This window comes from Trichosurus vulpecula, chromosome 5, assembly GCF_011100635.1.
Source record: "Trichosurus vulpecula isolate mTriVul1 chromosome 5, mTriVul1.pri, whole genome shotgun sequence".
In the NCBI taxonomy this organism is placed as follows: domain Eukaryota; kingdom Metazoa; phylum Chordata; class Mammalia; order Diprotodontia; family Phalangeridae; genus Trichosurus; species Trichosurus vulpecula.
In genome coordinates this window covers 298,788,761-298,802,841 of record NC_050577.1, presented here as the reverse complement: position 1 = coordinate 298,802,841, position 14,081 = coordinate 298,788,761, and the positions used below count along the sequence as shown (strand labels likewise).

At 45.6% G+C, this 14,081-nt stretch overlaps 1 protein-coding gene across 1 annotated transcript in view; it reads right to left on the bottom strand.

Annotated features, from left to right (window-relative positions):
• Window positions 1-14,081, bottom strand: part of TNRC6B (trinucleotide repeat containing adaptor 6B) — a 229,753-nt gene that overhangs the window by 62,433 nt on the left and 153,239 nt on the right. Inside the window, exons 6-7 of the mRNA XM_036759875.1 lie at window positions 8,422-8,443; window positions 637-978 (exon numbers count right to left, since the gene is read on the bottom strand). Coding sequence (XP_036615770.1) covers window positions 637-978; window positions 8,422-8,443 — 364 coding nt within the window. The remainder of the gene's footprint in view (window positions 1-636; window positions 979-8,421; window positions 8,444-14,081) is intronic.

The window sequence follows — 14,081 nt, the reverse complement described above, 5'->3', positions numbered from 1 at the left end:
AAAGGGTACCTGAGCTTCGTCCAAATCTGGGATTAAGTGGGCGGGAGAATTGGGGGAGGGGGAGCTTTGATTTCTGAGATGAAAACACAGTAACAACCAAAGGAGTTGGATCACACATAAAGGCCTCTGACTCCAACCTAGGGGGAGGGGCAAGGGGGTATCTGGCACAGGCCCCAAAGGGACGATGGGCTCTTTTCATCTCAGAGCAGGCCTGCCTCTTCTCCTCACTGCTTCTGGCTCATAAACATCAAATTGTAGACTTTAAAATAACAAGAACAAATTTTTACTGTGTTCTTTCTCCCGCTCCAAAAACATACTCTGTGCACCTCTTAAGAGCCACAGACAAGGAAAAGCGATAGCTCCCACCCAGAAAAGAGAGAAAAGGCCAAGACTGACAACGACTTACAACCGCGTCCTCGGCTTCTCAGCAAGCTGACAAACAGGGCATTCTGGGAACAAAACTCTGCCTTACTCTGAGAGTAGAGAGGATGCAGAGCAGCATATCTAACACCGCGTGATGTATTACGATGCTAGCCACCTACCACAGGAGCCGCGCGCTCACAACACTCATCTCCAGACAGCGGAGTGACGCTCCGGTGGGGGCCCTGCCGAGCACGCCGGCTGCCCGGTCCTTACCTGATGCAGGCCCGCTCTCGCTTTGCAGCAGGGATCCCGTCACTTGTGCGTTGTTGGGGTTTGCTCCAGGTGCGGTGGGAGGAGGAGGCCCGGCCCCACCCCCAAGGAGCATACAGGAGGGTGGAGGGGGCTGCCCGCGTTTTAGTAACACTTTGTGGTCCTGCTGGCAGCGGAATCGCGGCGGCACCTCCCGAGGCATGTAGCGGGCGGCGCTTGGCGGTTGTCCGTTCGGCACTGCCACCCTTTTGGCATTGTTGCCACCGTTCACCGGTGGCGATGGAGAGCTGCCAATCGGGCTGGCGGCCGCTGGTTGGCTTAAGCTTGGTTTCGTCACTTCGGGCACTGAAAGGGATGGGAAAATGAATCCATGAAATTCAATAAATTCTTCTACAGACGCGCACAAACTCACAGTGAAATCACTACAGATGCTTCCTTCTCCTTGCAGAACATTCTAAAAGGATTCTCAACTTTCGTTTCCTCTTGCATCTTCGGTACTCTAGAGTTTTTCCTAAGAAATAAATGATAATAACGTAGTATGCAGCAGTATGCATCAAATTACTCTATCAAGCCTGTGCCCTAATCGTCGTAGAATTCGCTGTACTTCAGCTCCAATAGGATTGTGCTCGGTGCTGGGGACACGTAGATAACAAAACACAAAATAACTTTCCGTGCCTTCACGGAACTTACAATCTACAGGCGGATAAAGCATGTACGCACAGAGCTACAGCAAGTTAAAATGGGTCAGAACAAGAGAAGAGAGGATCACACCTGGGGGGAGGGGTGAGGACAGAGTGAAAAAGTGCTAAGGCAGGCTGCTTTCCAAGAGAAAGTCAGACACGGCTCAGAGAAGCCTTGAGACTCTGCTCTAGAAGGCGGATGCGACAGAATCCCAAAATCCCATGCAAGGACATCAGGGTTAGGGAAAACGTGCCCCAGTTCTCCAAGGTGACTCTTTTCCCTTGGGGTCCTTAGAGGGCCTGAGAGGTAAGCAGAGATGCTTGCTCAGAGTCTTGCAAACTGACCCCAGGAGAAAAAGAGGTCAGCATCACAATCTCTGCGAACCCTTTGCTAAGAATGATGCAAAATGAAAGGGACAGTTTTGCTTGACCACGCACATTTGTTACAAGGGTTTTCTTCTTTTTCAATTGGGGAGGGAGAGTAGGAGAAAGAGAAACAAATGCTTATTAACTGAAAAAAAATGTTAATAAAAGAAATAAGAAATGCACATATCTAAAACAAACTGAGGAACTGAATAAATTCTAGAAACAGTAATATGGATTTTTGAGCCATGCTGGAGCCGAGTGGACGATCCAACAAGTAGCAAACAGCTGGCTGCTGTGGAGCAGGTGATAGTGGTAATAGGTGATGGGGAGAAGGCAGAACAACTCCATCCTTATTTAACTTCTGTTTTCTCAGCCAAGGGGAAGGACATTCAGATTGGGAGAGATAGAATAAAAATAGATAACAGAAAAACTCAAACCGCCAAATCAAAGAAGTGACTAGAAGAACAAGAAGAGTTGTTTTCGATATGTTCAAGTCATCAGACTCAGAAGAACTATATAATGTATTTCAGGGTAAAAAAATCATGGCTGTGATGTTATCTTTAAAGGTCATGGTGAACAGAAGAGATGCTCCTGGACTGGAGATGAACACGTCCTGATTTCTCAGCAAAAGGTAGGGGGGAGGAAAGTTTACTTCTTCATATTATAAATCTGTTAAGGTGGACGTTGGAAGCCTGACAAATCCTAAGAGTACCATATTAAAAGCATGATTAGTTAGTGGCATTAAAGGCGACATGGTGATCAAATCGAGCCAGGTTCAGTTCAACAAGAACAGTTCTTATAGACTGAAATTACATTAATTTAAGAGGGTTATCCAACAGGTAGGTGAATGCATGAATGCTACGGATCTGATATCCCAGGACTTCAGTGAAGACACATAACAAAGTCTCTCCTACTACTCTTGCAGATACAACAGAAAGCTATAGGATGGACCCAGAAATTGCTTCAAGATTTAAACCTGAAGAGCAGTGACAAAATCCAGTGAGGTGCCTCCAGAGGGCTTTAGAGCTGACAAGTCTCAGCCTCTCATTTTACAGACAAGTCAAACGGAGGCCCCAAGAAGTGAAGTGATTTTGCCTGAGGCCACAGAAAATAACTTACAGGCCTCCAGTTTATTATTAGTGAGCCCTTCTTTCCCATGTTGCAAACCACTATTATTTGCGTTGATCTTAGTAAATATAGGTATGTGAACAGATTTTTTTCCTCCCATCTTCTTTATTTCCAATTTAAATTAGGTCTCTATGGTAAAAAAAAAAAAAAAAATTCCTCCTGGCTCTCCTCAAAGAGATTCCAGTGGTGGCTGAGAACTTCTCCTTTGGACACCCTGCTGTCTCTCCTTCCCTGTTCAAATCTGCCTGGAGCTCTCACCTTTGATCAGAAGTCATGGCCTGAGGACTTCCATTTCTTGTCCAGAATGTCTCTCATCACTAGGTTCCTTCCTTCACAATAATCACAAGAAATGATTCTTGGTCACCAGACAGTCACCTTTCCAGAGGTTTTTCAGCAAAGCTTCTCCACTGTTCCTATCAGGTTAACCTTATCAAACATGGCTCCTCTCGTGTCCTACCCCTAAACTAATATCGGATGTTCTCCCGGCTGGCGAAACACCGGTAACTTTCTTTTTCATTATCACAAAACTCAGCTGTCAAGGATAATGACATGCGACCATCTCACATCGGAGAAAAGAAAGCCATCTACAGCATCCTGGGTGGTCATTCAGCCTCCATGTGGAGAACCCCAGAGAGCAAAAACCTACTACTCCCTGAGGCATTCCTCTGCCCTGGGGGGCAGCTCTCACCATGAGAACAAGCCTCAAGTGACCACAGAGTAACTTCTCCCTACTGCTCTCCATGCTCCCTCTGGGGCCAAACACAACACATTGAATCCTTCTTCCAGGAGACAGGTTCTCCAAGCCTTGCAGGCAAGAGGGTCTCTCAGAAGCAAGGGGCTCTATATTCAAGGGTAGGGGAGTCTCAAAGCCAAGGTCCAGCCAAGTCAGTCTTCCAGCTCCCCCTTGACTCCTCTGGAGTCTCTTCCTACTGGCTCCCTCTTGAACTGAAGAGAAGCAAACCTTTCCTTAAGTTTCTGCAACTCTGTCTTTAGCAGGAGATAAACTCCTATTTCTCTGTACTCATGGGATTGTCACCTGGCATGACTGGAAGAGACAGCACTGAGACACAGCAACACCTGTGAACTGGAACGTTCCTTTCATTCTCCGTACTTGGAGACTTGCTAACTCTCAAGACAAACTACTTGGGATGGAGAGCACAGAAGGGACTTTGTGGCTGGACATTCCTCAATAAGTCCTTTCTCTGAAATTCTTATCTGAATTCTTCTAACAGTCAAATACTTCAAATATTGGGGCAGGCAAGCCAGACTAGCTGAAGCAGCAAGGGATCCTCAAGGGAGCATGTGCTGGGCAAATCAAACCATCACCATCCCTGCACTGATCCTGATGGAGTCAGGAGCCAGAGCCTTGGGAACAGGCACACTACCAGCCCAGTGCCCTCTGCTCTCACCCTGGGAAGCAGAACCTGCTGAGATGCAGCCTGGGGAGGGCTCCTTCCTCCAGGGGCTGTAGCCACAGATCTGGAACATCCAGAAAGGAGAGTTCTTATTACCAATGGTTCAGCATCAGAAAATGATATGATTTCATCATTGGAAATGACATTAGAGGTCTGACCATCTGCTTTACCTCCGTGCCCTAAGGACCATAAGACCTTTGCATCTGACTAGCATCTGAACCCTTCTCTGTGTGTTCTCTACCCTTAGGAAGGTGAGCTCCTTGAGGGCAGGGGCTGTGCTACTGTTCTATATAGTTGGATCCCCACTACTCTGCACATAAGTGCTTGATTAATTCATTCATTCATGCATGTATTCATTCAGTACTTAGCAGATTCTTACCAACAGCCGAAGGCAGTAAGAACTGTTGGCTATTATCCGCAGATCTTCTCGTCTTCTCTACAACGATCAGACATTAGCCATTTTGTACCTGTATGACTGTCTCGGTCCATCTTTTTTTCCAGTTATTGCTGACTCCTCCCTTTCCCTGACTTCCTGCCTCCAACCTAATACGAAGTCCTATCATTTATTTGTTTCCGATGTATCAGGGATTCACCAATTCCTCTTTACTCCGGTTATCCCAATCCAGGCTGTCATTACCACAAGCCTAGAGGACTGTCAAGTCTCTTGGTTATCCTTCTTATTGCCAGGCCATTTTCCATACAACTACCAACTTAGTTTACTTCAAAATACCCTCCCTACTTAAAAACATACTAGCAGCACCCTTGACTCTTTCATGGCCCAACCCCACATGACCTCAACTTAGAATTCTCCAATCTAGTCTCTTTATTTTCCCTGTTAGGTCACACTCACTCCTATCTCTATTATATCGTTTACGTAACTTCTCCTTATGCCTTACAGTGCCCTCCCCCTCTTTGCCTGAAGAAATCCTATCCATCAGCCAAAGGTCACTTGCTACCCAGACAACCCTTGTGACCCCCAAGAAGATGAGGGGTCATCTTATTCTTCCCTATCAGCTATACTCACTTCCCATCATGTAGCACCGGACCACAGATGCCATCTTTAACCCTCTGCACAATTTCTCTAGAGCACAATGTCATGTGCATTAATGTTACCTTCCTAACAGCAGTATAGTCGTCCTGAAGACAAGGGCCCACATTTTTTATTCCTCTTGTATGCCCTTCCTAGTCTAGAATAAAAGGTGCTCACTCCCATTATACTTGCTGATACCATCCCTACATGGGCCAAGAGAAAAGAAAAGCATTAGAGCAGAAAGAAACCTCAACAAATGAGTTTGAAAGCATATACGTTTACTGGGCTTAGAGCTAGGAGGAACCTTAGAGATGACCCAATGAGACACAAGACTTTAGGCCCAAGGACGCACCTGTTAGGGCAGAGCTGGGACTAGAACCCACAGCCTCGGCCTCTGTGGGTAACACTCCTTTCAGTCTATTTTGCTGCCTCCAGATCAGGTGTCCCTATTATGTTAAGATCCATAAAAGAAGAATAACAGCCAAGTTGAGGAGAGAATGAATATTTTTAGGAGTAGACAGAAAAATGCTTGTGGTAAACAAAAAATGGGGAGGGAAAGAGAAGAGGAGATGGGGGGGAGGGAAGAAGTGGAGCCAGAGAGTGTGGCAGAATGAGCCACTGATGGAGCAAACCAGACCTGAGAGGAAGCCGGAGAGAGGAGTCCTAATGCAGAGTAAGAAGGAGTGACTGGCCTTTGTTTCTGTGACCAGAAGGAAGAACTGGATGCTAAGTTATTGATGACTGGAGAACGGGAGGCCAAGGCACTCACAGCCAATCTTCTTAGTGAAGAGATACTAAAAGGGCTGCTTCACGTTGGGCAACTTATTTCACTCATCGAGGCATAACCTCGCTCCTCTGTAAAATCATGGGTTGGGGAAGAGTTCCTTGAAGGGTTCCTTCAAGCTGCAGGATCCCAGGACCCAACAAAAAGTGAGAATTTGGTCTCAATTCTCATCCCAAATCAAAGGCCTTGGCCACCTACAGCCTGCTCAGGCTGACTTTGAAAAGCAGAAAAAGTGCTGTATAAACAGCTGATCCTGATCTGGATAAGAAAGAGCTCTGGGTTACCAAACAGCGAGGGGCCCAGACAGAAGAGAGATCAAGTATATATTTTCCAGGTAGCAGGAGGCAGGACAAGAGAACAAGATATTTAGATTAGCTGGGACTAAGAAGAGTCACCCGTCTTTGCCTTAATTGGTAATTAGGGAAGCAAGCAAGGGAAATACCAGGACATTTCTGGATTCTGCATACCTAACATATTTCATAAAACTAAAGAGACCATCACTGTCAGGGAGATTTCTGCTATCGTCTTGGGTTATTTTCCTTCCCTTTTCTTTTCACATTGGAATTGAACATATGCTAACTGAGCATCTCGCTTGTGCAAAGCAGTGTGCTAGGGGCTGGGAATACAAGCTAGAAAGGAAACCAAGCACCTGCCTTTTAAGAGCTACACACACAAAAAAGTGGGATAAGGTGTGTGTAATGCAATGAGGTCAATGAAGGGAGGCAAAATCCTCACACAATTTAGTGGGTGAAAAAACATCAATTTACGACATTCTTTGAAATGAACCACTTGAGTTTTGACACTTAAAAAAAGTCGGGGGGGGGGTTACCTATGTTATTAAACTCTGTGGCCACAGAGATGTGTGTGCGACAATACCTGGAGTTTTTCTCCACCTTCTGCTTCAGACCCCACTGCTGTTCTATCTACCCCATCTCCCCCCTTCCCGACTCCCCAACCTATCTGTTCCCCAAGGCCCATCTGAAACTGGGCCTGGCTAAAAAGTCCCGTGGCCATGCCATCCCTAACCCCCCACTCACCCTTCCCCCAGTCTCACTGGCAGCTTCAGCAGCATCCTCAGCCTCTGTCCCATCTAATCCCAGAAGAAAGATTTCCTTTTCAAAAAAGGGAGACAGACACAAGAGTCTGGGTTTTCCTCTGAAATGTGGGTGAATCTTAACCTTCACTCCTTATAAAATTCAACCTCCCCCTCCCATCATCACACAGGTGGCTTCCGTCCTTCCTCATAGGGTCTAAGTGTGTGCACATGCATTTGTGGGTGGCAGGGCAAAGAAAAGGAAGGGGCCCAGGAGGAAGCCTTCTATCAGACTAAGTCTCTGAATTAGGAGAGGCAAGAATAACGATGAAGATGCAGTTCTAAATCTAAGAGGTGCTCTCACAAGGTTAGGGCCTAGCTCCTTATACAGTCTGCTGAAAACCATGGACAACATTCATCTGAGACTTCTAAAAACTCTAGAAGTTTGGAATTCTAAAAAGTCTATCAGTTACTTTTATCATGTTTCCCGGTCCTAAAAACCCTTGGACAGATGTATGTATTTGCATTAAGGATAGTAGGAGAACGGGGGAGAAGCAGACCACCCTGCATTCCATGGTGGGCAAACCAACCCTTAGGAACCCTAGGAGAAGAGACTGATCTGGGCAAAGAAGCATCTCTATCGGGGGCTGACCAAAGGCAAGAAGCCTCCTTTCTCTAGAGCTGATACAGCGTGGGAATTCCACATGTATCACAGCTGGGACAACTCTCGTTCACATCTCTTGTGAAAAACAGATGGGGATGTACAGGAAGAAAAACACAGTAGAGCTGAGAGAATTACCCTTCCCTATTTGTCTTCACTGATCTTTCCTGTGAGGGGGAGTCAAATATCAGCAAGTTTGAGATGCCCTAAAGGGTCCTTAATTTGGTTCATTTCCAGTATTCAACCTGTTACTTCAAGAAACAGACGTCCACATAACTCTTCCAATATGACCCTACTTTCCCCATCATCAAATTAAAATGTGCTGCTTTTCTTTGAGACCAAAAAACAACGCAGACAAAAGCCTTCAACTCCCTTAGATTTTTCTTCCAAAAGGACGGCACTAACAGTTGCATGAAAAAACTTTTTGAGACCCTCACCTCAAAGGTGTAACCCAATTATCTGGAATAAAACGTACTCCCCCCGCTCCTTCAGAAAACACTCCTCTTCTTGAAAACTCTGTAACAGCCATCCAAGTTCTCTGTTGCCCAATGCCAGGCTTGATTCCACCAATTTAGCAAAAACCTCATCACTGTGCACAGAGCTCTCCTTCCTCTTTCAAGAAAACTGGCCACTGACCTGGGAACAAGGACTAGGTGAAACAAACATTTTAAACAAGTAAAAATATTCTTACCTTTGGTTTTTTGTTCCGTGACCTGCAAAATAAACAGAAGTAAATAAGAGTATTAAAATGCTCTCCAATTCACTCCTAATATATGAAGAGAAGAATTAAGGATTTTTACATATGGGAGAACAGAAACTGCTTCTGGAATCTTCTGCGCTAAGATTCAATTCAACAAATGTAAACCTCAGAGCACCATTCTGGCCAGGAGCTAGGACATGAGGGCTTAGGATAACCATCAGCAGACTAAGGCTTCTCCTATCAGAGACGAAAGGGGGAAAGACAACACTGAAGTGCCTACACTATGTGCAAGGCTCTGTTCTAGACCCTGCATGCTCATTTGTTCATTAGAACTGGGGAGTCAGTTCCCAGAGACAATGACCAGCCTAATGGTCTGCAACTGAGGAGGTCGAAGAAAATGATTACATAATTGGTTTAGAACCTTTATAAAACCAGTGACTCTGAACTTGGCAAATATGCAAAATTTTGGTCACTACACCTCCCCAAAATATCAAGATGCACAAAATTGAGAGATTTAAAATTAACCACAGGGACCAAGGAATTTCTTTATAAATAAGGATGATAAAACAAAACTTAAAAATTACAAATCTTTAGTTTGGAAATATGAAGGTTAACAATCAGTATCATAATATAAATAAAATATTGCAAACATCATGGAAGTTATGAACTTGAATATGGTCAACCAGATTTTGGACTGGGTAATCACTAAAATTAGGGGATAACTTCTGAAGCTTGAAGAGGGTAAACTAAATAAAAATAATACAGGAAGGTAGTAAACATGGAGGTCACCAAGCTTAAAGGCTGGAAAGGCTGAAAACAAATTAGTTTGAAGGATCTGGATAAACTCCCTAGCTGGCAGTCCCATAATGAGTTATTAAGGGAAGCTAGGGACGTTTGTGGTCAATCCCAAGAAACAAAGAGTTGGGTCTGCCATTGGTTGGAGTTACTATAGTATTTCTCATGTTCTCACATCAGGGGAAAGTTCATTCAATTAAGAAAGATTTATAGCAAATTCCTATTTATCATGAATGGTGGTTCCCAGTATTAAATGCTACAGAGAAATGTCTACTGAAGATAGAAATGTGCAAGTTCCTTGTAACTTATTTATTTAAACTGAGGGTCAATCTACATCAAAACAGTTCCCTAAAATGTTAAATGCATTTTCTCCTACACTTTAAATATCCTGAAATCACCTCAGACTCAATCTAATTCCTTAAAGATCAGTAACAGAAGAAGCCAATGTTTCATCAGAAATCTACACAATGCTATAAATGCCTTACACTGTGGATTTTGTTGAAGCGACAGGCCACAGAACACAGTCTGCCAACACTAAGCAGTTGTCCTATTGAAAGCTTTAGCCCAATGGGTTTATGTGGCTTCACCAGGAAAAACCTACAAAGTCTGCTGCCTTCCCTTAGTGATGCCACTACAAAAAAGACACTAACTCAAATCTTTTGAGCCTCTTCTGAAACTGCCATCATGCTAGTGCCCAAAGTCTGGTTTTAAAAGAAAACAATTTCCATCCTGTCCATTCCCAGTCATAACATGGAATTCCAACAAATTTTATCACTTGGTTTTGGATGTCCTGTTGTGAACATCTCTGTACAGTAAGATGGCAATGACTAAGATCATCTGTTTGGGGCTCTAGAGTAAGTCCTATACGATCCTTCCTCGATCTGTACTATATTCCAATTCCTATCCCCAAGACCTGGCTCCCTTCTCATGATGTCCAATTTTCTCATCTCCCCTGACTCACTGGTCAAGGTAGAGGAACTACTCTCTCTATACCACACTCACCAAGTGTTTCCACAATCTGGCTAGCAGCTGTTGTGGTGGTGTAAGACCAACACAACCTCAACAACAAGCACGCTGCAAAAGCACAGGTTCTTTTGATCTGCTTAACTAAGGGAAGTTACGTGAAGGGGTTTGACAAGCTTACTTTAATTCAGCACACAAATATCATTCACTTAGTTCAGGGGAAGAGACAATGAACTTCAGACCAAATTACAAACAAATTACAAACGTCAACAGACAGACCAAATAACAGATTCATAGTTACCAACATCTAGGTTCAGGCCGGGAGCTCAGAACAAGGGCTGGCCCAGAGTCACATGCGCCACCATGGCTGTGGGTAAGAGCTCCAAAGAAGAGACAGCCAACCCCTAGTTTTATATCTTTTTCAGGGTCAGGGGTGGGTCACACATGCCACTCACCCACATGACCTAGAATTGTCACAAAGAGGCGACTTAAACCCACGTGGTCTAAAAGCCTCTGCTGTCCCAGACATGTAAACTAGGCCCTCCTTGGAGTCAGCCCTACCTTGGGCCCCGCCTTAGTTGCCAATCCACACCCACTAAGGTTTTACACCTAATAGGGGTTTGGGCCTGGGGCTTAGCACCTAGTAAGGCTCAATGAAATACACTGAATTACTCAAAGGGAACAAAAGCCAAACTATTCAAGGGCACTTGGTTGAAGTAAGTGCTAAGGAGCCCATTTTGCTTACCAACACACCAAGTAACCTTCCCTTGAGATTCATGTTACCCAAATTTATCACCCCATCCAGACCCTGCTGTTATCTATTGCCCCCAGTACAGTCTCCTCCCTCTCTCTAGTTCAGTCTTTCCTCCCCATATCCTGTTCTAACACTGGGGGAATATCAACATATAGACTGATGTTCTCTCACAATTTCCAGTTTCTCCCATGACCTATTCTTCCACTCCACCTCAGCTACAAAAGACTGTCACACCCTTGCTCTTAGCATCACACAAATGTTCCACTTTCACATTCATGAACTCCCACATTCCTTTATCTGACCATAATCTTTTATTATTCCATCTCCCCCAATGCCTCCAATCTTCTGACCCTCCTCTTCCTCTTCTTTCCTGTGATCTCCAGTCCCTTCACTCCTCTGTTCTTTCCCCGGCAATCACCCCCGTACTGACTACATTCTCCCTTCCCTAACCTACAGCCCTTGGTGACCTGTACTACTCTCTAAACTTGAATCCCTTTCCTCCTTTGCCCTATCCCTGGTTCTCTGGCAAGCTCCAACACTGGATCACTCCCACCCTCTGTCTCCTTCACTCCTCTTCACGGGATGCTAAAAAGAACTGAAAGAAATTGAGAAAACATGGTAATTGGGTCCACTACAAACGTATATCCACTATCTCAAATGGGCCTTCAGTACAGCGAAGCAAACATTCTGTTTCTCTAGCTGATTCACTATCTCACTTTTCATGGCATTTGTTTTAAATGTTCTGTTCTCCCCTCAAGCATTCTCTGCCCTGCATGTTCTCAACTGAGGATCTTACCTCATAAGCCATAAAAATGAGCAAACAAACAAATAAATGTTGACTACCTGCCATGAGCTCCTCTTCCTTCCCTTCTCCTAAGCTCACATCACTCATTCATTTTCCCCTACTACCTCCTTCTTCACTCTGGTCTCATATGGAGAGGCGTCCTTTCTCCTCGCCAAGACAAACCTTTTGTCCCAATCTCACTTGTCTTCTCCAGCAAAGTGTTCCCCTTATCACCCACTTGCTCTCCTCTCACTTGAAATCCTCGCCATTTGACTTCCGACCTCGTCACTAAACAGAAACCCCAAAGTTATCAACGCCAAATCGAACTGCCTTTTCTTGGTCCGATCTTGCTTGACCTCTCTGCAGCCTCCTACACTGCTGGTCACCTTCTCCTTACCAGATACTGCCTCCTCTCTAGGTTTCCATGCCCCTGCTCACTGCTGGGCCTCTCTTCTGCCCCCTCTGTTGGCTTTTCAGCCACGTCCCTCGTCCTCTTCTCTTTTTTCACTCTATACCATCTCATTTGGTGGCCTCGTCAGCTACAGGAGCTCCAGTCACATATCGCCAAATGCCTTTTTGGTTTTGAACTAGATATCCCACAGGCATTGCAATTCAACATATTCCAAAGAAAACTCATTCTCTTTTCCCCTTGAACTCTCTCCACCTTCCTCTGTGTTATCAAGGGCACCAGCATCCTTCCGGGCACGCAGGTTTCCAACCTTGTTGTCACTGCTGACCCCTCCCTCACTCCACATGGTTAAGCTGATGACAAATGCTGTCATTCTGACTTTCCCATGTCCTCTCACATACGATCCCTCCTCACTCACAGAGCCACTGCCCTCTTTCAGGCCTGTGCCACCGTTCGCCTGGCCAGCGGCAATGGCATCTCCTTGGCATTATGACTTCGAGTCTCTCTGCCCTCTGCTCCATCCTCCACCCAGCTGGCAAAGGGACTCTTCTAGTCAGTTTGACCATGTCACCCCCTACTCAATGAGCTCCAGGAGTTAAGGAGATAGGCCCATTCCTTAGAGTCTTTCCAGGCTCTCTACACTTTTCTTCCCTTTCAGGATCCAGCTGCACCAGCCTCCTGAGTGTTCCACAAACATGACACCCACCTCCACCTCTTCTCCCTGTGCCTTGTCTGGGGCTCTCCCTCAAGCCTAGAGGGCCCTGCCCCCTTACCTAGGCTTCCTTCCAGACTCAGACACTGCTTTCTGCAGGAGACCTTTCCTGTACTGTACCACCTCTCCCCCTGCTAGGACTTTCTCCTCTTACCTTATTTTCCACCTACTCTCCTCAATTTAGATCACTGCACTTACTCTTGATGTAACTAGCTAGTAAACTAGAAGCTCCTTGAGGAGAAGACTGTTCTTGACTTTCTTTGCATGCTGAATGCTCAACACAGTTCCTTGCACAAAGCAAGCATTTAATCAATTAAGTGACTGCATCAGAACCTAATGCCAATATTAAGATGACAGCTTAATATAATGAAAGACAAGCCAACCAATTAAACAACCAACAGTTATTGGCCCTGACTATGTGCCAGACACCATGCCCGGTGCAGGGGATGCAAGCAAAGGGAGAATCAGTTCCTCCCCTCAAGGAGCTCACATTCTAGCAGAAGTGCGGACAAATAAATAACCAGGTATCTTCGAAACACTAAGGGAATTCATGAAGAGGCTCCTCTGTAGAAGTAGGCTTTGAACTGCTATTGTGTCCTGTGGGACCTCCAGAGACTCAGAGGAGGAGGTGAGGCACAGGGAGTCTGGGAACTTAGGATCCTGGTGGAGAGGAGGATGGCAGGAGGGGTTGAAGGGCCTTTCCTCCTGGGTGCTCTTGGGGACAGACGTGCTGGAGCACCCCGGCAGTAGGGATCTCAGACACAACACATCCAAAACAGAGCTCGTCTTAGTACTCCCCAAACCCAAACTCTTCCAAAGTCCAATTTCTGTCAAGAGCACAATTCTTCTTATGGGCCCCTGGATCTGCAACCTGTGTCATCTTCTCCTTGCTCCCCCACATCCTATGCATTCAATCATTGCCAAATCTCCTCTATTCTCCTCCAAACATTTCTCATCTCTGTTCCCTTCTCTCCAGGCTCTTATCTCTCCCCCAAATTGTTGCAATGGCTCCTGGCCTTGGAGCCCCTCCGACCTTCCACATAGCAGTCAAACGGACAGTTCTGACCATGGCACTGCTCAGCTCAAGAAGCCCCACTGATTTCTGCTTGGCATGGAGAGCCTTTCGCAAGGTGACCGAAGGCCGCAGGCTGGTGTACACCTGCCACAGGGGTGCATTCTTTTCTTTCACACACACTGGGCTCCCCATTGTTCTCCCTGTTGTCCCCTCAACATG